We start from the raw sequence: 26,184 nt of genomic DNA on the forward strand, positions 1-26,184 counted from the left end.
ACTCCAAGCTACTAGAAGGACCTGTGCAGGACCATCAATAGCCCCTTGATCTCCAACCTGTCTCTGCTGCATTCTGTTACATTACTGCACCATTCTCATTTGTGACTACTGTTGCATTCAGAGGTTTGAGAATAACAGTATATAAAACTCTTGAGTCTGAGAGGTTGGTACTTCAACCATGCTTTCTTAAAATGATGCACACAGAATTTAAGAACTAGTGTGTTGTGGTTTTTAAAATAACTACCAGTGTGGCTTTTCAAAACGGAGCTTAAAACAAATAAAAATCAACCAGCGTTTTACTGTACCATATTATTGTTTCAGACTAGAATCTATTAGGGAGCCTATGCAAACTCATAATCTGCAATAATCATTCTCCCCTGCAGAGGGCAGGATTACCTCTCTCTTGCTGTTGTACACACCTGCAATGAGCAACACAAAGCCTCTGTTTTCCTGAGACCTGAGAGATTCTCTCCTTACCCAAGTTAGAGCTGCCAATGATTTCCTTTGTCCCTCGTCCTGCCCCAGAATATTGCATAAGCCCTAATGGCCTGGGGTAAAGTTAGCCTGATGAAGGTGAAACTCCTGACCTCTGTAGTTCATCATTAAACATCACAATGTGATGCTGGCTTGAAACTTCAGTGTGAGCTGGCTAGACCACAGTGTGAGCTGGCTAGAAACTTCAGGAAGGATGACTCGGGCTCAGACACTGTATATAGTGACAGATTAGGAGAAGGGTTCAAATATCCACTATGCTTTGAAGTTGATTGGGTGACCATGACCCAGAATAAAAAGGCAACAAAGTTTATACATTGATTGATTGATTGAGCATATTGGTTTTTATTCTGCTTTTCCAAAAAACATACTGTGGCTCACAGTAGAAATTACAAATATAAAAACCCACTAAAATACAATGAAAAGAGTATTTTAAACAGCTTAAAATAGGGGTTGGCAAGCTTTTCATTAAAAGGGGCTTCAGGTTGCCAAGCTCCCAGAAGCGGCTGCACGGAGCTCAGCTTGGGAAGTGAGGCCACCCACCCAGTTTGCCATGAGCCCAGGTGGATGGCTCCAGTTTCCCATTCAGAGAGCAGCAAATTGGGCTGGAGCCTTTGCCTCCCAAGTGAAGCTCCCCATAGGCCAGATGACTGGGTGGCAGGCCAGATTCGGCCCACAGGCTGTAGGTTGCCAACCTCTAATGATCTAAAACATTAGAAATTCAGAAGGCAGTAAAAAAAATTCAGCAATAAAATGCATTTAGAAAACGGAGCTGATGGAGTTGAAAAAGGGAATGCTTTTCCAAACCAAAAGTGTGTGTTTTTTAACTCCACAAGCTTGGAGTCTTGCAGCCTTTCCTCTGCCAAAGAAGGACAATTTACTGGGTGGAGCTCTGAAAATATAGTGATTTGAAAGGCTCTATGTCTTGAAGCTCTGGCAGTGAGGTGGCAGTTAGCTATGTATTGGGGAGGGGGGTGATTCACTGAATGCAGACCTTTGGGATTCTATTCTTGTCACCAGGAGCTCAGTGGCATCGCAACATAGAAACAGGAGTTAGGAATGGGCTCAGTCCTATCATTCGTCAGGTATATCTCTCTGAATTTGTCATAGCCACAGGGTGAGCAAAAGGAAATCAAGTTTAGGAGATCAAGACAGAGAAAAACAATGGATGGCATCATTCCCAAGCAGCAACCAACAGGAAATATATTGAAAGCAGTGAATGAAGAAATGCCTGGATGGTGACACATGAGGGAGAAGACCTGATAAACAACAGCAGACAAAGTGAGGCAAAAATAAATGAATAAGAAATATTCACAAGGAACAGTCAGAGAAAAACTTACAAAGTGTATTGCTTTTTAATTATATATAGCAACAGATTAAGTTTTTGAATAAAAATGTGTGTGATGAACCAGATTGGCATCCTAGATAACTGAGGACCTGATCCATTGCAACCAGCACCAGCCCAGCACCAGCGCTGAGCATCGCAAACGTGCCGTAAAGCATGTCTGTGACACTCTATGACACGCCAGCGGAAGCCTGCACTGAGCCAGCTCTGGGTGGAAGCCGGTCCAATGTCACCCAGTGGAATGGTGAGTGGGGGCGTGCGGGGAAGTGTTCCAGGGCAGGGGGAGGGGAGGGGACGGAGTGGGGCAGGAAGCTCTGTTCTGCCAGATCCAAAGCCCCCGTTGGGCCTCCTGGTCCAACATGGCAGCTGTGCCAAAGAGCCAGTGCAGAGTTGAGTAGTACCATTGCGGGGCCACTTATCTTACCCGGGGTGTCATCTTCCCTTGAGGAGATGCCAGGAGCTGCCAGCAGCTGCCTGGCATCCATTGGATGCAGCGGCAGTCATTTCTGTGCCGCTGCATCCCTGGGCACCAGGCAGCATAGGATTGGACTGCCCATTCTTCCCCCAAGCCATCAACATTTGTAACAAAAACTTGGAAGGGGTAAAACATGGGAAATGTGTTCACATCCAGACGGTGACTGGATTTGGGACTCTTTCAGTTGTGTGTCTCCAGAATGCACTTCACTAGCTAACATTTAAGTTATGATAACTGTGAACATTCTGTGTACATATCATAAGCATCTTCACAATGGCTGTCCTTCAGTCAACAGTCACGATTTTTCTGTTCTCTGGCAAGCAAGAGAGAGACATTACCTGTGACAATTATGCCATTCTATTAAGAGTTACAAGGAGAAGATGAGTGGTAACTCACTGTGAACTCTCAAATATCTATAAAGCTTCCAAAAATTAACACAAATGAAATTATCCACATGATAATTCTGTGGATAAATCTGATTAGAAAATCATTAGTGTTCTTAACATTTTAAGCATGTGTCTTGCTGGTTTTCTTTCCAAACAGATTACTAAGAAATCTACAACCTCCCTCCCCCAACTCTCAATTCCTCCCCTTCCTCATCCAGAAATGCCCTGGTTCCTCTCACTCCCTTCCCTGCCCCTTCCACTGCCCACCCCCCACCGCTGCCTTACTTGTTGCTGGCAAACAGTGTGTTCGCCACTAGTGGGCAGCGTCTTCGCTGCTGGCGAACATGTGTGGCTGCAAGCAACTCTCATGGCAGCCTCATTGCACAGGTCAGGAGCACTGGCAAGCACAGCAACTTTGCACAATGAACACCGGTGACCAGGCACTTCTGCCTGGAACCAGATGCTTCTGCTGGCCAAACATGCGTTCCACCAGTGGTCCAGAAAGGATAGGATTGGGCAGTATATATAAGACACTAGAAGTCAAAGCTGCCTAGAAAACCTCGTTTAAGTCTTTTTAAATTCATATTATTCTGTGATTGAAATAGGGAATATTTCCTATTCCTAAATTTGAATAGGAATAATATTCCTGTTCTAAGCATTCTATCTCTTGGAAGTAAGCAGAATTTCCCCTGGGGTTCGAACTCCTCCTCCTGACAGCAGCGATGTCCCCAAATGATGACATCATCCAGGCTCTTGCCTTGGTTGGTTGGCAACCTTCAGTCTCGAAAGACTATGGTATAAGTCTACAGCACCTGGTATTCCCAGGCGGTCTCCCATCCAAGTACTAACCAGGCCTGACCCTGCTTAGCTTCCAAGATCAGACAAGATCAGACATGTGCAGGGGAAAAACCCTTATCTGAAATATTGCACAGTGTCAACAAAACTTAGCTAGATGGACCACCATCTTGGTTGGTTGGTTGGTTGGCAACCTTCAGTCTCTGAAGGTATTCCCATGCGGTCTCCCATCCAAGTACTAATCAGGCCTGACCCTGCTTAGCTTGCCTTGACTGCACTGGAATACTCATTGCACTGGAATACTGCACTGGAATACTGACCCAAGCCTACTGCTCTCCTTTCCCCCTTCTCAGTTCTGTACATAGCACTGATTGGCTAGCTCTTGTGTCAGACATGAAGGCTGCTTCTCTTCTAGACCAGTTTTCAAAACGTTAAAATGAAGTGAAGAAACCGTTCCAAAGAAGACCTCACAAACACTTGAGCTGATGACTGTGCAGGAGAAACTAAAAAATAAAGCATACAGCTCACCAGAAGGACAATTTTTGATCTGGGGTCTTTATGTGTGTTTGGTAAGAAGCACAGGAATGGGGAAGAAGTCAAGGTCACCTTGCTGCAGAAAAGGCACACACCCATCTGCAGAAATATCTATAAGCAGCCTTAAGTAATTGATCAGATAACAGGAAGTTCGAAAGCAGATGACAAGAATAGAGGGATTTACCTTGATGATCTACCTAATCCATTTACTGAATGCAATTACTCCTGTGAGGTGAAGGAGGCTGCCCTACTTCCACTAGGAAGAGCTTGAAGTCACTGGTAAGTTCAAATGTCCCTTTTTGCTCATTAGCATCAGAAAGGGAAGCTCTTCACTTGGATGTACAAAACCAGTGTCATCCGTGGGTGGGGAATTTTATACAGGCAGTCCAAAGAACCATCCTGTGGGACATTCTGGAATGCTGTCTTACGTAAAGTTCTCCCACTCCTACAGACTTGGAGACAGTGGGACTCAAAACACAGTGGTCATATCCTGGTCTCGAGCTGCACAATGCATGCAACAATCCCAGCTGGATCAGTCTGCCTGAATAGGAGAGACCCTGTGGCAGACTTCCATGTCTACCATCTTCCAGATGAACCAGAAGGATATAGTTTCCCTGCCTTGTGAGAAGCCAGTCATTCTACCAGAGGCTGCTGAAGAGCATGAGGGGTTATATCAATCAACTCATTAAGGCTGCAGTCCTATCCACACCTACCTGGGAGTAAGCCCCATTGACTATAGCATGACTTCTGAGTAGACATGCATAGGATTGGGCTGTAAGACTCATATCAGTTAACATCAGGAGTGTATCTTGCATTATTTTGTCAGAGGCTTTGAGAGCTTATTTAGCTGGAAAGTGACTAATGAATGCATTACATCAATCAATTTAATTTAATTAATAGACAACTTCTAAAACCCCACTCGAAATAACCAAGCCCAAGCTATCAAAACAGCAAGCAGAACAAAAAGATCTATGATAGATCTCTCCCTTGATTAGATCTAGATCTTTCCCTATGATAAATTCTATTCTATTCCCAAAACTAGGTCAGCTGGGACTTTGGCAGAACTCCAAGGGAAAGGGGATCCACCGATGTGGAGCAACGGCCATGAATGTTCCTCTAAACTGATTGGAGTCTTTCCAGACAGCATGTTCCTTCCACAAGGGATATAAAGACATCATTCAGTCACTGTAGGGATCCCAAGGCTTTCGTCTCAGTGAATGCATTTTCCCAGGTCTCCCATTGCTGTCATGACTGCTTTAGAATGGAGGCACCTACTGGCTAGCACCTGTGATGTCACTGGTGATTGCCAACACATTCCTTCTCACTCATCCCAACCTCTGCCATTCTGTGTTTGTGTTTTTTTTTTCTTATTACACTTTTTACCAATCTAACAGAACACTCAACTGATCTTTAAAACATGGAGACAGAGAAACAAGACAGACAGACACCCTACCTGTAATCAACAAAAGCAAATTCTCTCCTGCATTTGCAGCCCAGTCATATCCCCCACCATTGGCAACAATGTAGCCATGCCATTAAAGTGCACATTGCATCCAATGGGGGTATCAACAGGCCTAGGAGAGGTGATAAATATTTTCCTTACCTCTTTGTAGGCCTCTTGGTGGCCTAAGGGTCTCCTTAGACCTATGCCAGCTATAAAGCTCACGTTTAAGTCCAAGGAGTAAAAAGGGAAGGAACAGGCTGAAAAAGAGGGAATAGGATCATGGTGCAAGGCACTGCCAATAGGATCCATCCCCTCCCTTCCACGAACTGCCCCCTCCCTCCTCCTCACTCCAAAATTCCCTCTACCCTCCCTGACTACCACTGCCAACTAACCAGGAGTGGCAGAGCCTTCAGGAGCTGCTGCGGCATGCTCCATGCCAATGACCATTTGCAGCAGCTCCCCTGAAGCACACAACAGCAGCCTGGCTTTCATGCCACCATAAAGGGCACAAGGCCCAGATAGGATTGGGTCCTTAATTGCAGGTCCAGTGGTATAGCTAATGCATCTAGTGCCCAGGGGCACAAAAAGTTTTAACAGCACTGTGGGTCCAGATGTCCAGAATACCCTGCAGGAGCACTCAGGTGGTGATCTGAGGTGCAAGGAGACTGTGTGCAGCCTCCCCATACATCAGAAAGTGTCCTGGAAGCCTTCTGAGACCCAGGAAGGCCACACACAGCCCCCCTTGAGCCTCAGAACATCTCCCAGGTGCCTCAGGATCCACCATCAAAGGTATGGCGTTGGCACCCCCTCAAGACATGGTACACGGGGCAATGTACCCCTCTGCCCCCCCTTAGCTACACCACTGTGCTCTTCTTTTGCCTAATTTATTCTGCAAAGGAAGGTTAAGGAGGACAGGAGATAGGAAGATCATTCCAAACCCTGCCCCTGGGAAATGTTATGTGAGTACACCCACACACACCCTGGTCTGTTTTTGAGACTTCACCAGGAATGTTCTCATACCAGTCTTCAGGACATAAGTACTACAAACTTGCTTTAAAACTGGGGTGCTAAATTCAGTGCTCCATATCAAATGCTGCTCTTGTGTGGGTTCATGGGATATACACAGCCCTCCATAATGTTACATGTCCCCACTTCCTCAGACAATGCGAAGCACCTGGGACAGTGCAAACCTACATTTGATTGCCCTTGGATGAGAGCACTGGCATCTGGTGGCATCTTTGCAATACTTACTTAACAACATACAAGAACAACATCAATGCCATTAAATAGGCAGGCCTACGAGGCAACAGATCCAGTATTCTGTCTCTAATTTTCAGAGAAATTTTTAACCCCAATGTCAGCCAACCCACAGTGATCTATCTCAGTGGCATCACTAGGGGGTTGCAGGGGGTGTGTGTGCAGGCAGCAATGGGTGACACGTACAGGGGGGGGTGATACCACTAATGCCCAAAATCTTGCTATTTTTGAATAATTTATAATAATATTGTGCTATACATCATTTAATGTGCCATTTCATGCAGAATGCAATTAAACTAACTGCATTGAAACAGCTCTATTCTATCAAAAGTTATAGCCAAAAAAACCAGCTGGTGTGGTGCAACGGTGCATCATCATGCCCACCGCCAGGGGTGTTGTCCCACCCACTGCATGGAAGAGGTCCATCATGGGGGTGAGGACTGGCCTGCCACACTGGGTGACGCAAACCCTAGTGCCATTGTGCTCTCTCCCCCCCCCCCAGAAACTGCAGAGCAAGCCTGACTATTAGCAGTACATCTCCCAATCATTAGCTCCCATTGAGGAAACTGACCTTCCTGGACAGCAATCAATATAACAATGGAATAATCCTGTGGCCAGCCTTGGTGGCCAATATAATATATGTCTTCTAGCTTTCAGAGGAGTAGCTATGTTAGGGCCCAATCCTATCCAGTTTTCCAGTTCTGGTCTAGTTGTGCCAGTGGGGTGTGTGCTGCATCCTGTGGTGGAGGGGCAGTCACTGGGACCTTTTCTAGGTATGGGAACACATGTTGCCTTAGCATGGGGCTGTATTGTGACTACACTGAGGCTCAAAAGTTGGACAGGATTGGGCCCTCCATCTATAGCAGCGAAAACAGCACATTGTAGCACCTTAATAGTAGCCTAGTTGCGATACAAGTGGGTGCTCCTTTTTTTTAGCAGGGGGAGAGTAACTGGCCCACCTCACCCCAGCACTGTCTGTTTTAGTGGCTGTCTGCTGGTATTCTTTTTGCATCTTTTTAGATTGTGAGCCCTTTTGGGACAGGGAGCCATTTAGTTATTTGATTTTTCTCTGTAAACCGCTTTGTGAACATTTAGTTGAAAAGCAGTATATAAATACTGTTATTATTATTTATTATTATTACAAGGAATTCTGCAAGAGGGATCTGAAGGCCTTAGGAGTGAACCTCAACAAGTGGGAAACCCTGGCCTCTGAGCGGCCTGCTTGGAGGCAGGCTGTGCAGCATGGCCTTTCCCAGTTTGAAGAGACACTTGGCCAACAGACTGAGGCAAAGAGGCAAAGAAGGAAGGCCCATAGCCAGGGAGAGAGACCAGGGACAGACTGCACTTGCTCCCAGTGTGGAAGGGATTGTCACTCCCGGATTGGCCTTTTCAGCCACACTAGACGCTGTTCCAGAACCACCTTTCAGAGCGCGATACCATAGTCTTTCGAGACTGAAGGTTGCCAACAAAAATAGTAGCCTATTCCATTATGGACCACAGTCCACCAAATGCAAGCAGTGAAATTCAGTAGGCACTTGTGCAAGTGTGTGTATGTGTATATTTTTTTTTTAAGCAGAGTCCAATTCAAGGGAAAATTCAAAAAGCCTGGCTTCGTTACAAATTTAAAGTTATATAAGGTAAGCCTGGTGGCAGTGCACAATTGGCGATAACAGCCTCCTAGCAGTGCTAAACAAATTAACCCAGTCATGTGATAAAAATCCATTTGTCCCCACTGAGGCCCAAAGAGAGTGTACCGAGTCTGCAATTAGTTCTAGCGCAGCTGATTCTTGGTCTTATCTCTCTCTGAAGTTTTTTTCTGGTGAAGAATTGTTTCTTTAAGAGCCCAATCCTATTCTTTCTCCCTACTGATGCAGCAGTATCAAAATTGCTACCTCTGCATCCTGCAGTGGGGAGGGCAGGTGCAGAGGTCTCCTCTGGGTAAGGGAATAATTATTCCCTTACCCGGAGTAAGCCTCCATGGTGCAGGGGGGTCTACTCAAACTTACACTAGCTAAATAGCTGAGCCAGGTTGGTGTGGACCCATGCCGTGGAATAGGGTCCAGGAAGGGGATTAGGATTTGGTAGGCACTACCACTGAATTTGCCCCCTTCCTGAATTCGATCCACCCATCCCCACCTCCTTCCCACCAAGTATCAACCCCTCCCAGCCCCTATTCTGCTTTCCACACCCCTCCTGCCTCTCCTGCTGACTTACCTTCTCCGGTGGGTGACGGGAAAGCTGATGACACGAGTGGGAAGGTAGTAGCCTTCCCACTAACATTCTTGGTAGCGTGCATTGTCGGAGTGCCTTTTACAACTGGTTCTGACTTTTAGAGCAGTCAGTACCAGTGGAGGAGCAGTGGCAATGTCAGACAGTAAGTATAGAATTAAAGTAAGTGTACACTTTAAAGTGAGAAGTTTCAATACAATACGTTTCTTCATCTTTAAGGTGCCACAAGACTCAATACAATGTGAGTCTACGTCAGACATGACAGTGTTCTGTGACTCCTTTTTTGTTTATTATGGGGGGATGATTTACAACCAGAGTTGTGAGGTCACCCTTATCCTGGTTTCATACAGCTGCGTACCTATGACACAGTGCCAGATTCTTCCCTCTGTGAATCAACCCTGATTTGCTTCCTGGAGGACAGTCATGGGAACGTCTTTCTTAACATGTTTCCACACCCAGGACTTGCATGTGATCTTTCCATGCAGACCGTTTGCCAGTTGAACAAATACCATATTTGAAGCACTGAGTCACGTGAAAAAGGTGAGTTGCTGGGTAACCTGCTTGTAATGACGACATTTTGCTTTCTGATAGAAAAGGAGGAATTAGAAGATTCATAACAGCCACGGATTCAGTTTTTTCTTCTCTTTTAATCTTTTATCGGTCCCTCTCTTCCTTTTCCACCCAGGGAGTAGAAGGAGAAGGAGAAGTACTAGAGGCAAGAAGGTGGACAGAGAAGATTGTCCCCCTTCCAAGTTGCTGCATGATGCAACAACTTCAGTTGGCCTAAGTCTTTGCAGGGATGGGGTGGAATCACGCTGCTGCAGGATCACGCTGCTGCAGAGGAAGAGGGGGCTTTTCTTAACTTACCTGCTGCCAGGGTGCAGAGAGCCCCATGGAGCCCTCTGAAGAGCTCCCTGCAGCTTGCATAAAGAAAAAGTTATCATGACCCAGTTCCAATTTTGCAATTGCAACCCAGAAGTGGGTAGCAATAACTTTTTTTTACTTTCTACAAGCCATGCAGGAGCCCTGCAGAGCCCTTCAGAGGAACCCTTAAAGACAAAGGGGCAGTGGTTCTCCAGCTGGTGGGTCACAACGCACAAGTTTGAGAACCACTGCTTTACCTATGAGCAGGTTACCCTGCACATGCCCGATCTTGTCTGATCTCGGAAGCTAAGCAGGGTCAGGCCTGGTTAGTACTTGGATGGGAGACCGCCTGGGAATACCAGGTGCTGTAGGCTTATACCATAGTCTTTCGAGACTGAAGGTTGCCAACCAGGTGCTAACATGTGTTCTTAACAACTGCTAATAGTCAATGGTGTTTAGCAATGATCAAAAACATTTATCATGGTAGGTGCTTGTAGTCACACCTTACTTGCTGGTGGAGGGTCAAAAAGGAACAAATTTGAACATGGGCAGACAAAAAAAAAGGCATTTGAGGTTGGGGAAATGGCTAGATCAGCAACCTGGAAGCAGACAGGACTGGCACAAAGCATCCTGGCAACTGAAGGAGTGTGCCAAAAGCTGCCCCTTTGCAGCATGACGTGCCAGCTTTTGCTCTTTCCACCTTCTGAACTGGAAAGGAACAGAACAAAGACGAAGTGTGGAGGAGAGGACGTTCAAGTCCATCCCTCTCCTCTCCTCACTTCTGCTCTATCTCCCTTTTCTGTTTTCAATCCCAGGAGCGGAAGGAGGAGAAGGAGAAGAAGCAGTGGAGGTGCTTGAGGGGACCACATCAGCCAGCTTAATGGATGGTTCCAACTTGGAGGCAGAAACCAGCTCTTGTTGCTTCAGAGGACTGGTTTAGAACCCCAAGCCCTCACCTGTTTTTCTATTTATTTGCCAGCTGATCAGCCTGGAGACTGGCAAATAACCTGATTAAAAGAAAAAGAAAAAAAAAGAGTAGTGATTTCACAATGGTGGTCTTGCCTCCACAGAAACACAGATAGCTGCAGGTCCAGTTGCATCACCAGAGGGTGCAGACCGCACCTGGTGACATCATGGGGGTGACACCAAAATGACTCTTCACCCAAGCCCCCCGTGCTGCCCCCCACACTGCCTTCTGCACTGCCCGATATCGAGTCACAGCACAGTCAGCTATCTTGCTGAGTAGTACCCAGCATGCCTTGTGCTATGCCGACTGGGGTGCTAACCAGCCAAGAAAGCTGGTTGGATTAGTGCAAGGGATGCTGGGGTGCTACTCAGCAAGATAGTTGTCTGCACTGCCAACCCTGACGTTGAGCAGGCTGCAGGAAGCCAAGCAGGTGGCTTGGGGAGCTTTCGCAAGAGGAAGGGCTGGAGGTGACGCACCAGAAAGGCTGGAAGGAGCAAGGCCACTGTGCGCACTGGGTGACACCAAACAAATTGATGCCACTGCGCTGGTGAACTGGTGATCTCTACTGTCTCTTCCATAATCTGCTTCCATGTATCCTACTAATCTAGGATTGCAGGTTGAAGGCAGCTTTAATTAATGGGCATTTCTTTTCAGGTATCTCACCAACCTCTTCATGCATTTCAGTGCCATTTGTTGGGCAAGTCAGTTTTTCTGCATAGAATTCCTGCTGCTGCTGCTGCTATGTCTGGACCTGTTCTAGACTCATGGCCCTGTCAATAGTCTTGAAGAAGCTGGTTGACTTCATATGGTTCTTGGTAGTTCATTTTGATGGGAGTTGCCACCTCTTTAGTTTCTTTTTAGACCAAAGCGTTCTATGAATTCCAGAACCTTTTGTTTTTGGTTCAGGAAGTAGCGTTTGTCTTCCTCCCTTATTGTCCAAGGTAATAGATGATGACATCCAGTTACCTAACTCCTATTTCCTTGTTCAGATGACATACAATTTCTTCCCTGTCACCCTTCTCTTCATAGCTCAGGAAGAAATCATCAACATGTGTCGGAATGTAGGTCCCACAGCTGCTTCTGTACCTTGTGCAAAGGCAGAGATCAGCTTTCGTTGCACAAAGCCGTCTCTGATGAGAATCTAATTTAGCTTCTCCTTCCACACTCTTGCCGCTTATTTTGGACCATAGATGCTCTTTTGACACTCGCACACAAGCTGCATGTCACTCTCTTCTCCAAATCTAGGGGGTTGTCCCATATAGATTTCTTCTTCTTTTTTCCACACCCTTTATTAATGAAGAGAAAAAATGTAAATCAAGTGAATTTCTAGCTGCAAGGAGGGGAAACCATATTCTGAGTACTGAAGAAGGGATTTTGTTCTGTTGCCTGCAATCAGGGATGTGCTTGAGTCCAGGGCCTCTGAGAGGAATTTATCAGGGGGTACAAAGTTTCTTTTGAGCCCTTCCCAAGGGGGATGGAAGGGGTAAAACAGAGTGGGAGGGTGGTAACAGGGATTGGCAGAACAGGGCAGGGAAGGGGCAAAATAGGGCAGGGAATGGTGACCAGAAAAGCCTAAGAAGCCCTTCAGGCTTTCCAGTGCAGAGCCCAGGTCTACCCACCCATGCAGCATTAGCAGCTAGATACAATAATACCAAAAACCAAATACACTCTTAAGTCTTTCTAAAATCTTTTAAATATAGAAAATCATTGTGGAAAATTAGCATCATCATATTTACGTTCACACTAGAATGAAAAGTGTCCCATCTGTGCTAAAATTTACTTCTACAGCAGCTGTAGCCCCTCAGTTCCTATACACTCCATCAAGGTTAGAGGATCCACAAGCCAAAGAGCTGCTGTAGCAGGCCAGTTTCCTCCCAGATTTGATACTGTGTTAAGGAGAGTCATGCATGCATTCCTTGGCCCAGTGCTTATGGTTCGCGGCAGCCGCCGCTATTCCATGTGGGTCCAGGTGAGATTGGAAAATAAAAGATGCCAGTAAATTTCTGGGCCCACTCCTTTGGCTCCTGGACCCCCTTTTTGACTCTGGGCCCAGGTAAAAATTACCCCCTTTACCTCCTTCTCATGGGCCTTGCTTGAGTCACTGATTTTGAGTCACGAGTCGAGTCCCAAGTCAGTGACATCTCAACTGCAAGTCATAAAACACAACCATTGTGACTTAACCCGCAAGAAATTTAGAGTCTTTCAAGTCGAGTCACATGTCATTTCGAGAAATGAGTTAAGTCACAAGTCAGGGGCTTCCCTGAGTAGAACTTCACGGAAAAAACAGAGGTAGAGTGTGTGTGTGTGTGTGTGTGTGTGTGTGTGTCCTCATTTAATACTCCCCTAATGTTCCCATCCCATCTGCACTCCAGTCAGCTGTTTGCAAAGAACTGCCTTGACCTCATTTGACGCCTGACTCTGGCCAGCTTCTGGATCGCCCACAAAGTCTTTGGTGCGATGCAGAAGTGGCAAAAAAAGGAAGCCAGAACACACACACAGAGAGAGAGAGAGAGAGAGAGAGAGAGAGAGAGAGGTTAGGGACTCTAGTCATTTTGAGACCCAACTCTTTTTTCGAGTCACTGACCTTGAGTCGTGAGACAAGTCAGGGTCAGCGACATCCGTGACTCCAGCTGAGTCATCCTGAGTTGAGTTCCCATCGCTGCCTGCAATTAACTGAGAGGAGGAATGGCGATATCAAAGAAGGCAGGGCCAGTCTTAATTGCTATGGGCCCAAACTGGAAACATTTTTTGTGAGGCCCTAGGTTCACAGCCAAGGTTTGTAGAATCTTAGATGTATAAATAAACTTTATTATAGACTTTATATCTCTATGGTAGAATGGAAAGCAATCAAAATGTGTGTTTTAAAAGTGCATGTGAGTTAATGGACCAAATGGATCTAAGCACATTTTAATATAAAATTGCACACATGTAAGCCTTTAAGTAAATAAACAAAACGTGTAGATTTCCTTTGAAAAGGATGTCATTACTAAACCACTTATTTCAGAGACTGTGAAATGATTTGGAAAAAAATAATTTTTTATTTTATTTTTGCCATAGCATGGGGGGGGCCTCTCAGGTGCAGGGCCCAATTGGGAGAGTGGCCCAGTTGGCTTAAAATTGGCCCTGAGAAAAAGGATGCTGGGCAAAAGATGTGGAGACTGAGACATGCCAATGCTAGGTCAACAAGGAAGCAGTCTCAGCTGCAGGGTGGTAGGGTAGACTGTGCAGGAAGGAGAAGTCTCTGGGATTATCAGGAAGGAAAAATTCTGTCCATTGGAGTCCATGCAGGATAAATAAGGTCAGCCTAGAAACCAGAGACTGAAGATGTTTGGAACAAAGGAAGCAATGCTGAGAAGAATCAAGGGTCATTTACTCAATGGGTTTCACAACATTCCCAGGAAAACAGACACCCAGATTTGGCTGCAGTCCCAGTGTGAACACGCCCTCCCAGGGTGCATATATAAAGCGCCAGCGTTTGCATCACATAGGTAGAAGAGCGTGACTTTGGATGAACCTTATTTTGGAAGTGTGCCCAATTCCGCCTCTCCTTGCCTACAAGAAGACAGCATTGGAAATATGGGGCATCAAGGACAGGACTCAGGGGCAAGCAGGAGATTACTGGGATTGACTTTACTGGTGCTTCTGCAGATGGTGATGGGTAAGTGTTGTCTGAACAAATTATCCTCCCCAGAAGGGAACATCCACCAGTGCAACTGCAGTTTTTGAACAGCAAGTGATGGTGGCAGTTTGTGTTGTGGGTTCGAGTCTCAGTCAGCATCGTCAGTTGTTTTTTTTTCACAAGTAATGAGCATGTCATCCAGAAAGAGAATAAAATGGAATGTGTAGAGTCCTGCTGTACTGTCTCACATTTGGGCTTGTCTGGTGAGATATGTGACCCAGTCTCTAATTTTGGAATGAAGTCAGAGCAGAGAGCAATGCCCTTCATTCTTGGTGACCCACTAAGGCTGCAATCCTAACCACACTTTCCTGAGAGTAAGCCCCATTGAACAAAATAGGGCTTACTCCTGAGTAGACCTGGTTAGGATTATGCCCTAAGGCAGCCATTTGCAACCACTGTGCCGTGGCACACTAGTGTGCCGCAAGTGGTCCACAGGTGTGCCACAGGAATTTGAGAGAAGATCATTTATTAGTAGGGGCAGTGGGGATGTGAGCCCCCCACTGGCAGCATGGTGTGCCTTGTCAATTGTCAAAAACCTGATGGTGTGCCTTGGCAATTTTAGTGCCTTGTTAGTGTGCCATGAGATGAAAAAGGTGGGAAATCACTGCCCTAAGGGGAACAAGTAGGTTAGGTTGCACTTAGCTCATGACATTGTCGTTCTGATGTATTGCACCCTTAGTGACCTTATCGCTTTACTAAAGGTAAGCTTTGCTCGAGGTAAGCTTTCTAGAACAAAGCAAACCGAGCCAGTTTTGCAAGACCTTATCAACCATGAACTCTAATGGAGATAAACATCTCAAATCCTGGGACATCAAAGACCTGCTGAGAAGATCACTTCTGGTTGAAAGGTACTCTAATGAAAGAGCTGCTGGAGAGCTCAGATCTGTGTGCAGCACGTGGAATTTGCAAGACTTTAATTGCTCTACAAGTTAGCCAAGATCAGTCATCCTAAATCTGAACTGCCAAACAGTTCAGATTTCGGGCTATTAGCATCTGCATGAACATACCATAAATTCTGGCTGGAGGAGATGCCTTGATTAGCATTTTCAAATAAGATAGAAGTCATCAAGACTTCAACCTACTGCTCATTCATAAGCATCGCATCATGGAGCTTCACTGTTTGTTCTGAGCATATTTTTAGCTATATATCCTGAATTAACCTGTCGACATTGTCATTTTTGACTTTGTTTTCATCAAGAGCCACACAATACAGACTGGAAAGTCACAGGAATGAGCTAACCTTTGAATATGTCAGTGATTGCATAAATGTACAGACATAGGCAGTACATTTCTGTAGCAAATTCTGTAGTGTTGTATGTGACTCTGAATGTGTTGTTTTAAGATGCTCTTGTTTTTGTTGTCAGCCACACTCAGCTTGCCAAGGCAGAAAAAGTAAGAATCAATCCTTATAAATAAATAAATAAGTCAAAAATTGCATAGCCTTCCACCCCAATTTCCGTATTTAACATTCACATATCCACTGTTTAACTGCAACTACTAAATCCACTAAAATTGAGTGTTGGGAGAGTTAGGACAGACAAAAGAAAATATTTCTTTACTCAGCGTGTGGTTGGTCTGTGGAACTCCTTGCCACAGGATGTGGTGATGGCGTCTGGCCTGGACGCCTTTAAAAGGGGTTTGGAAAAGATTCTGGAGGAAAAATCCGTTACGGGTTACAAGCCATGATGTGCATGCGCAACCTCCTGATTTTAGAAATGGGCTATGTCAGAAGGCCAGATGCAAGGGAGGGCACCAGGATGAGGTCTCTTGTTATCTGGTGTGCTCCCTGGGGCATTTGGTGGGCCGCTGTGAGATACAGGAAGATGGACTAGATGGGCCTATGGCCTGATCCAGTGGGGCTGTTCTTATGTTCTTATGTTCTAACTACCTGTATTTTAAAGTTAATGTGAAGGGGAATAGATTTGGCCTCTACAGAGACACCAGCCAGTGTAAAGAGGGTGTCAGGATGTGGATCCCCCCACCCTTCATTTCCAGGAGTAGGGCTGACTGTTGCCATTTTGACAGAGCCTGAAATAGAAGGAATGGTTGGCAACCTTCAGTCTCGAAAGACTATGGTATAAGCCTACAGTACCAGGTAGTCCCAGGTGGTCTCCCATCCAAGTACTAACCAGGCCTGACCCTGCTTAGCTTCAGAGATCAGGCATGTGCAAGGTAACAGTTGCTGTACCCATCATAAAAATAAAAGGAAAAGGCAACTCAAAGAGAGCCTTGAAGCCAATTGAAGAACAGCATTTGAGCCCCATATTTAGAAGTCATAGTGCTAGCAGTGTCACTAGGGCTTGCATCACCTGGTGCAGGAGTTCAACACGTTGCCCCCATGATGAACCTCCTCCCATGCAGTGGGCAGGGCAATGCCCTGGGCAGTGGGCATGGTGATGCACCATCACCCCGCCCCTGATGGTTTTTGGCTATAACTTTTGATAGAATAGAAATATTCCAACGCAGTGTGTTTCATTGCATTCTGCATGAAAACATGCATTGAATGATATATAACATGATGGTATTATTCAAAAATACCAAGATTTTAAAAATTTGGGCCAGTAGTGGTTTCATCCACCCACCCCCATGTGCATTACCCGGTGCGACCTGCACACCACTGCATCCCCCCAGCAACACTACTGCACAGTGAACTGGAGTGACTCTGGATTCTGGCCTCATGCCATTGCTTATGTCCTGTTTCTCTCTTCCATTTTAGACGCCAACCCGAGCGGTGCTACAAGCGGTGAGTGCAGTTTCTCCTTTCTTTTGTATTGTCCAAAGCTGGCATTCTGTTCACTGGGGGCAACTTAAGACTTTGCAGATGTAAGGGGATAATGTGAAGGAGGGCAGCCTTGCCCACAAAACACCAGCCCGAAAAAGCCTGTAAAATGGGCCTAGCAACACTGTAAAATAGACACTAGCAAATGATTTACAAGGTGATAAAGCTTAGAAAGGACTTTGTGCCCTAAAAGTGTTCTAAGGTAGAGATATCTTTTTAAATAAAAATAATAACAAAAATAACTCTTCCTCAGTGTGTGGCAAGCAGGGGTCTATGAACCGAATCGTAGGGGGGGACAATTCCCAAGCAGGAGAATGGCCTTGGCAAGTCAGCCTCATGCGGAACGGAAAGCATCACTGCGGAGGGTCCCTCATCAGAGACCAGTGGATCGTCACAGCCTCCCACTGCTTCCAACCGTAAGTACGGACTCGGGAACATACAGGGCTTCTTCTGTTCCACAAGTGAGAAGCAAAATTCCACTCACATTTTCAAAACCTAAAGGCATATAAAGCCATGAGGAGAGCCCTCTTGGGTAAGGCCAAGGCCCTGCCTAATGCAATATCCTGTTTCTCACAGTGGCCAAGCAGAAGTAAGCAGGAAGGCAACAGTCCTCTCCCACTGTGCCCCCCCCCCAGCATTTGGTATTCAGTGTTACACTGCCTTCAAAATCAAGATTCTGTTCAACCATTATGGCTAATACCCATTGACAGATACCTATCTTCCAGATCTATGCATTTGTCTAATTCCCCCTTTAAAGCCTTATCCTGACCATCACCACATCCTGGGGCTGCAAATTCCATAACTCACACATGTATTGTGTGATAAAATACTTTCTCCTGCCTGTCCTGAACCTCCTGCAGATCAGTTTCACTGGATGCCTCTCAGTTGTTAGTAATGCATTGAAGCTGATTCAACATGCACATGGAATACCCCTGAGGAGGCCAGACTTCCACTGCCCCCACTTGTGCCTACACCCTGATACACCAAACTCCATTTTCAATAACCCCAGAGAGCAGCCTCTCTCCATTGTCTCTCTCTTTGCACCTCTAGGACTGACAAACCTGCCAATTTCTCAGTGTTGCTTGGAGCACTGAAGCTGTCGGATCCAGGTCCTCACTCCATCACTGTTGCCGTGAGACGCATTGTCCGCAACCCAACATATGAGGGGGATTTAAGGACCGGAGACATCGCCCTGGTGGAGCTGGAGCACCCTGTGAAGTTCACCCACCGAATCGTTCCCATCTGCCTCCCAGATGCCAGTGTCATCTTCCCCCCAGGGCACAAGTGCTGGGTCACTGGCTGGGGAGATGTGCAAAGTGGAGGTGGGTGCAGGGAGAATTAGCACTTACCCTTCCCCAGACCACCTCTGCTGGAAAGGATTCTGTTAAGGAGGAATCTGGGCCAAACTACGTGTTGCAAAAGTCATAAGCTACTCTTCAACCCATGGGAACCAGAAATGGGCCTTTCCCTTTTAAGGGGAGTGGCCCAGGAATGGGTCCCCAACAGCGCTGCAGTGATTGGAGCTCAGTGCAGCCATGTCGAGGGTCACAGAAGGGACTCCAAGCCTCCAGGAGGCTTCAGGATGCACCCAGGTATAGTAAAATGCCCCAAGGTCCCTGCAGCACCATGACCCCCACTACCGTACCACCCCCACAACAACTCACAACAGACCCAACTCCCTCGGAGGAGTTTGGGAACCACTGGATTACACCCACCTAATCTATTTCTTGTGCCGTAAGTTTTTATGGGCCGGAGTGCACTTTTGCAGGTTCATGATGTGGTGCTCTCAGAGGGCGGATATATATCCTGAGAGACAGCAGTGCAGGGCCAGCCCATTCATGAGATCAACTAGGGCAGGCACCTCAGGTGATAGATTTGTGGAGACAGCTGCAAACTGTTGGTCTGCCTACCTCCATTACTCCTCCTCTTGCCATTCACAGGATTGGAAAATGAAGCGGGGAATAAAGTGGAAGTGTGAAGGAGAGTAGTGGGCTAGAGTGTCTCTCCTCTACTTCCTCTCCCACTCTATTCCACTGGTGGTGGAGATGGCATCTGACACACTGCCAAGCAAGAGGGTGGCATTTACTGCCCTGCCTCTGGGGCTGACAGGTCTTGGGCTACCCTACAAAAGAAAGGGATGCTTTTGCAAAGTGAGGCCAAAAGGCCAAACATCACAGGCATGCTCCATTATTATGCAAAGCAAAACAAACATGAGATCCAGTCCAAAAAGTACACAAACAAGTCAGAGTGGGTTTGCAGCCCACTTCTGATGGGAGATGAATTGGTGAAACAGAATGAATAGCACACACAAATATCTCAAAAAGAACAATGACTCTCTGTTGTGAGCGAGATGTTCCCAGGCCCTATAGATCCCAAACCTGATAGCATCAGATCTACACACAGATTCAAAGCCACACAGGAATTTCCCTTGGAAGCTTTTGTGCTACTCAGTTATAGCAATTCTGAAGTCTGTTTCTCAGAGTGCTTCATTCTTGCTTTCTGTTTGTTCATGTCTGATTTGTCCATCTCTGAATTGACTTCCTCCTCTTCTTACAGAAGAACACCAAACCTCTGATATTTTACAGAAGCTAGAAGTCCCAATCATCAGCACAAACACCTGCAATGCCCTCTATCATCAGGACTCTGGAGAGCCCCAGGGGACACGGGACATCAAAAGCGACATGATATGTGCTGGCTTCGCAGCAGGACGACAGGACGCCTGCCACGTGGGTCTTGGCTCTACTTTAGATCCACAAGCTGGGGCCAGGCATAAAAATGGTGGCTTAGAGGGGTAGAGCCAATTGCTTGGCATCCCATGTGCTGCATGCCCATGGGGTGATCTGCAGTCACAAATGCACACTTGCAACAGCTCAGGGATTCTGACACCCTAATACAGGAAGAACAGAAGCCTTTTGGTTGTGGCTATAAACAACTGAAAATCAGAACACCTTGCTGTTCTCCTGTGAGTCATCCAGGAATCTATCAGTACATCCCAATGGATGATAAGAGTAAACAAAAACAAAATTAAGGTTACAAAATAGTACTAAGTACTAAGAGAGCAGACTTGTCTCACACCCTTGGCTGTCTCTTCAGAAGCTGATGCCAGGACCTGGAGTTTTACAGCCCAATCCTATCCACACTTTCCTGGGAGTAAGCCCCATTGACTCTAATGGGACTTACTTCTGAGTAGACATGCACAGGATTGGGCTCTTAGTCCTATGTCTGTCTCAAAGGGCACACAGGTCTTTAGGTTGCTCCTGGATAGACGGGAGAGGTGATTTCCCCACTCGCCCCAAAAGAGCAAAAGAAGGTGATCCCTGGAAAAGGTCTCACGGCTCTCTGCTTTACCCCACATATATCACCACCATCTATTTAGGAATAGAATAACAAGACAATAACAATTAAAAACAATTTGAGTAGTCTTAAGTAATCGTTTTGGGGTCTTGATATTGTGTCAAGTCAACATGGGCCTATGGCCTGATCCAGTGGGGCTGTTCTTATGTTCTTATATTCTTAACATCTTTCAAAGTCCTAGAGCAGGGGTGTCCAAAGTTTTTGGCAGGAGGGCCACATCGTCTCTCTGACACTGTGTCAGGGGCCGGGCAAAAAAAGAGAATTAATTTACATTTAAAATTTGAATAAATTTACTTAAGTTTACATAAATGAATATATTAAAGATGAACTTATATGAATGAATGAAGGTCTTGCAATAGCTCAAGGCCTATAAAAGGCCTTGCACAAAGCAAGGCCAGCCTTTCGTTTGCTGCCACTACTGCATCACAGATGTGAAACAGCAAGCAGTGGAGGGAGTTCTCATCCCACAGCTCACGCGAGAGTTCAAACAGTCACCCTCATGCTGAGAGCAGTTGCGTCTGGCCAGTGTGGGCTCCAACAAATCTCCGGAGGGCCAGAGGCTCATTGGAGACTGGGGGCTCCCTGAGGGCCATATTGAGAGGCCTCGAGGGTCGCAAGTGGCCCCAGGGCCGGGGTTTGGGCACCCCTGTCCTAGAGGGTTGTAGAGGGGCTTTCTTGATGACACACAAGTCTCCTACTTCTTCTTGCCTATTCTGTATAAGCTATTAAGTATAAGACACTAGATATCATCCTATATCCCATAATCCACTTAGTTTTTCTCTTCACAGGGCGATTCTGGAGGGCCACTGGTCTGCCTGATGGATGACTCCTGGCTGCAGGCGGGCGTGGTAAGCTGGGGAGAAGGGTGCGCCCAGAAAAACCGCCCTGGAGTTTATGCCCGTCTCACATATTACGAGTCTTGGATCCACAGCATAATACCGGAACTGAAATTTACAGCTGTGGGCACCAAAGGTCAGAGGCAGACTGTGATCAATCGGAGTTTCAACAGTGCATCAGCTGCAAGTTTTCAACTCACCTCCACCATCTTGAGCGTTGTCCTGTTACTGCTATCTTCAGAGTAGACTCTTTCGAGGAGGCCTGCTATTTTTCCTGGGAAGAGCATGTACAAATCCTATACACCGAGCTTGGAAGAGAATGTCAGAACTGCCAAGGAGGAGGCTTCTGGATCTGCTAGTGGACTGTTAAGTTGCATTAACTGAGCAATGCATTCCTCAGTTCTGATAAGGGGACGCTCCTGTTCTGTGTGTATGTATGCGAGATGGACTCAGTCTTCCACTGCTGGAAGAGATTTTGCTTCAGGCTATTGGAGCAGAAGTACTTATAATTGGATATTGCCTCTGGGCCTTACCTGATTTGCTTTCGGAAGTGGGTCATCCGGGTTCATTGGGTTTCAATTTTGAAAGCAGAAGTGCTTTTTGGGGTCTCATCGGGGAAGAAAAGTCATGAGGGTCCATTCCAGGCTCCAGGTGGGTATTGTAGGATTGCTGTCAGGTTCTAGATCTCAATTGTGCCCTTTCAGCAGCTGAACAGCAGACAGAAAGCAGCAGGAGAGCCTTCTCCTGGCACTGAAAAGCTATAGAAGGAGAAGCTTTACCTGCTGGTGGTGTCTTCCTGTTATGCAGATGCCAAAGAAACGCCCCCACCAAGAAAAGGCTACAATGCTTAGGGGCTATTCCCAAAGCTCTGGAGAGAAGCCAGGGCAGGAAAACTCTGATCTAATTCAGGAAGTCCCTAAGGGTGCTGTCGCTCTTTGGTCACTGCACTCTTTGGTGCCGTGGCTCTTTGGTCACCCATGGATCTTCTGATACGGCATCTGGTTTGACCCTCAGCAGTACTTAAAAGATGGTAGTGTAGAGTCAAAACCCCAGAATTCCATCTTCACCTCTGAGAACTCTGAGGTTACAAATTAAAGCAGAAGGCAGGCACTTGCAATCTGCAGGGCCAAATTGTAGGTAAGAACATAAGAAGAGCCTCTCTGGATCAGGCCAAAGGCCCATCTAGTCCAACTTCCTGTATCTCACAGTGGCCCACCAAATGCTTCAGGGAGCATACAAGACAACAGTATTCCCTGCTTTCCTTGTATACCCTGCTTGCTTCAGAAGCATGGTCTGCAACTACATGAGCAGCTATAAACCAAGGGTGCTTCCACAGTGGATCCCTACAGTGCTACAAAAGCACTACTTTCTTGCAATTAGCTGCCTGCAGGATTAAATCAGAGGTTCTCTATAGAGTACCACATTCCCCTGCAGTGCCCTTCATAATGGTCAAGATCCTTCTGTATCGTCTGCTCAGAAATAAGTTCCGTTCAGCCAAGGGCCTTTCCAATGCTTTCAGCCTCTCATTTCAGGCCTGGCCATTTCATTACCAGTGTCAGTTAACCCCTGCTAACTGGGCCACAAAGCACCTTTTAAAGTAGTAGTATCCTCTTGAGTTCAGCAGTGGGAGAGAAACTGTCCCTCTTCACCCTGGCATGGTGTCTTTTCCAGTGACTGTTGCTGGTGTCACTTTTGCATCGTGTGTGTGTGTGTGTGTGATATTGTGAGCCTTCTGGAGCCTGGAAGCATTAATTAATTTATTTTACTATACAAACCACTTTGTGAACTACTTTTTGTTGAAAAGCAGTATCAATAATAATAATAATAATAATAATAATAATAATAATAATAATAATAATTTTCCCTTGGGAGGGGGAAGCTTTCTTCTCATCATTTTATTTTCCAATTCCTCCTTTCCACCACCCCCCATTATTTTAAAATAGTTTTATAGGGCAAAAAGCCAGTGAACCCTGAGTTATCTTCCTTCCTTTAAAAAAAAAATACCGTATAAGTTCTTCCCAGCCCACCATTCACTACCTCTGCAAACGGTGGCAGCTTCTCCTCCCCACAAAGCCCTACTTCTGCTGCCATAAATGTTCTTGTTGCCATAAGATTGTTCTAGATATTGATTTGAGATTTGCTGTTATCAACCACCTTGCGCCATGTATATATCTGTGATCTTATTTATTGTTTGTACGTGACTAGGACAGATGGATTTTTGTAACCCCTTCATTTTTGCCAGCCCATCTGCCCCAAAAGGTCACCCATGTGCTTGCGTCATGGCACCCCTTGGCTCCCACATCCTGATCTGCCTCTTTCCTGCCCTTGCAATAAATTCCTTGGAACACTGGATGGAGCAAGGGTCCCTCCTTTGACCTCACCTGGCTCTTATCTGAAAGGACAGTCATGCCAACAATGCCAACAATGTTGCTGTTCTTGTTTTGATTAGGACATGGCTTCAAATGGAAGAAGGGGAAGGGAAGATCTCTCCTTGCATCTCTCATCTAGGGAACACAGATTATCCTCTTCTCTAATGGAAAGAAAAGTGGGGGGGGGGGAGTGATTTTCTGTGGACAAACCAGTAGGATGAGAAAGGATTAAGCAAACCACTCTCCTCCACTGGCTTTTGCCACCGGCTTTTTTCATATTGAAAAGGAGATTATTCTCATGCCTTCTGTGCCCAGGACCACTGAGAGCTGGTATTGGACCTGGGGCAAGATACCTAACTGCCCCCCCTCTTCCTAAATGTTCCTACAAACCTAAAGTTACTACATTATTAAAATAAGTTTTAGCATGAGTAAGATTGAAACTAAAAGAAAACATCTAACAGAATTGGATGATTGCCTTGTTTGTTTAAACAACATGGTTTACATGTAGTTTGTTAAGGAATCCGAGAGCTATTAAAGCTACTATAGTCTCCAAAATGCACTGGGGTAATAGAGGTGCACTGAAAGTGAATTAAAACTAGTGGAAATGCTGCCCTGGTTAGGCTGAGATTGAAGTACCCAAATTTATATTGTAATAAATTTATTTCGTACTGTGTAGTTTGTTTTGTCATGATTCAGAGCTCTTGGAAACCCCGACCCTGGGGATTTTGCCTCTCTGCCCTCCCTGTCCTCAGGCTTGTCTGAAGCATGAGTCATGGCCCATGACTCATTTGTAGGATCACCCAATACAAAGTGGGAGAGTGCCTATACCTTTAACCATCTTATAGAAAAGGGACTTTTCTATAAGAAAACCATGGCTCTTCAGCTCTGGCATGCGCAGCTCAACATGAAAGGGTTTTTAAAGCTACAGGGTTTGTATCTGACAACCCTACTCATTTGGCCCTATGGCTCAGTTGGCTGGCAAGCATCTTTCAGCAGCCTCATTAACTTACAATTTCCAGGACTTATCAGGAGAAGGCAGGCCCGTTACAGTGACAGAGCCAACAGGTTATTTGTAGTGCAAAAAATAAAAAAATAAAAAAAAACTTCTGTAGTATGGAGGTTAAACATACAATGCACAGATGTCTCATTAATGGTTCCACACCACACTCTCACTTTCCTTTATAGACATGACAGCTAGCTACATCCACACCCACACCAGAAATTCCCCTTGTATTTGCAGCTGGAGAAAAAAAAATGTGCTAAGAACTGACAATGTCACGGGTTCTTAACTACCAGTGTCTCTCCAGTACCCTACCAGCAACAATCAGCCCCCTCCCCAGAATCCTTGTGCACATTTCAGGGAGGGAGGTAACATGCCTCTGTGACACTCAGCAATGTGCTGGGCAAAACATCCAGCAACATAAGCAGCAGCCAAAAGGAGTCCGCCCAAGGGTCTTTCTGGCTGAATAATGGTCAACACTGACAGGCAGAGTTCTTCACATTTTCAGGCTGGGCTTTCCCAGACCTGCCTAGAGGAATTGGGGATTGGAGGTCTGCATGCAATGCAAGGGTCTTAGACGAGGATTTTTCCCAGCATACAAGGCATGTGCTCTTCCAACAAAATGGTGCCAAAGGCAGGAAGCCCCAATTGTAACTAGCAGGCCTAGTTGATCCATGAGGCCAACTGAGGCAGTTGCCTCAGGCAGCCGATTGGCAGCCTTGCCCCCTCCTATGTGCCTCCATTGGGAGGAGCAGAGATTGGCACATCACCTGGTAAGGACAGGGGCAGCATTTAGCACATTGTCAAGATGGCTTAGGCCAGCAGCCACCATGTTCTGCTTTGGCGCTCTGTTAAATGGCAGAGCTTTCTTCAGCTAGTTGAGATTTGACATTCTGCCACCTCTACCATCTTATTCTATCGCAAGCGTGAACCTGGCTTAAGCCAAAGTGAGAGACAAGGGGTAGGCCAGCAAAGCTGGCTAGTTCTTGGATCCCAGAACTGAGAGGTAATGTGGGTCTGCCCCCTCACCTTCCCAACGACACCATTTTTAAATTCAGAAAGAAACACACCGGTCAGTGTTCCTTCTCCCCCCCCCTCCCCCACAGGTGTGCAGAGCCCTACTGTGGCTGTACAGGTGTGGCTCTGGAGCACTCAGTGGTGATGTCATTGCCAAGCTACTGAACACCGAGAGGGAAATTGTGCATGGCTCTCCAGCCATGCAACTTAGAGGGAACACTGATCAGCGCAGTGGCAACAAAGACAAACAGAAAAAGTCTGAACAGAACTTATTTGGTCAGCACAGAGAGTACAAATTTGCATATATTCACTAGTTTACATAAGTAGCACCTTTGGGGCAGAATGTGAGAACCCCTGTTCCA

The 26,184-nt window shown here is 46.2% G+C and overlaps 1 protein-coding gene and 1 pseudogene across 1 annotated transcript; both read left to right on the forward strand.

Moving 5' to 3' along the window:
• The first annotated feature begins 1,993 nt into the window (after positions 1-1,993).
• On the forward strand, positions 1,994-21,682 carry LOC136653427 (serine protease 27-like). Its single transcript, XM_066630326.1, has 6 exons — positions 1,994-2,081; positions 17,184-17,210; positions 17,500-17,662; positions 18,297-18,568; positions 19,803-19,972; positions 21,389-21,682. The coding sequence occupies exons 1-6, from the start codon at positions 1,994-1,996 to the stop codon at positions 21,680-21,682; spliced, it is 1,014 nt and encodes a 337-aa protein (XP_066486423.1).
• Positions 10,077-10,195, forward strand: LOC136654857 (5S ribosomal RNA; annotated as a pseudogene).
• Positions 21,683-26,184: the final 4,502 nt, after the last annotated feature.

This window comes from Tiliqua scincoides, chromosome 5, assembly GCF_035046505.1.
Source record: "Tiliqua scincoides isolate rTilSci1 chromosome 5, rTilSci1.hap2, whole genome shotgun sequence".
Classification (NCBI taxonomy): Eukaryota; Metazoa; Chordata; class Lepidosauria; order Squamata; family Scincidae; genus Tiliqua; species Tiliqua scincoides.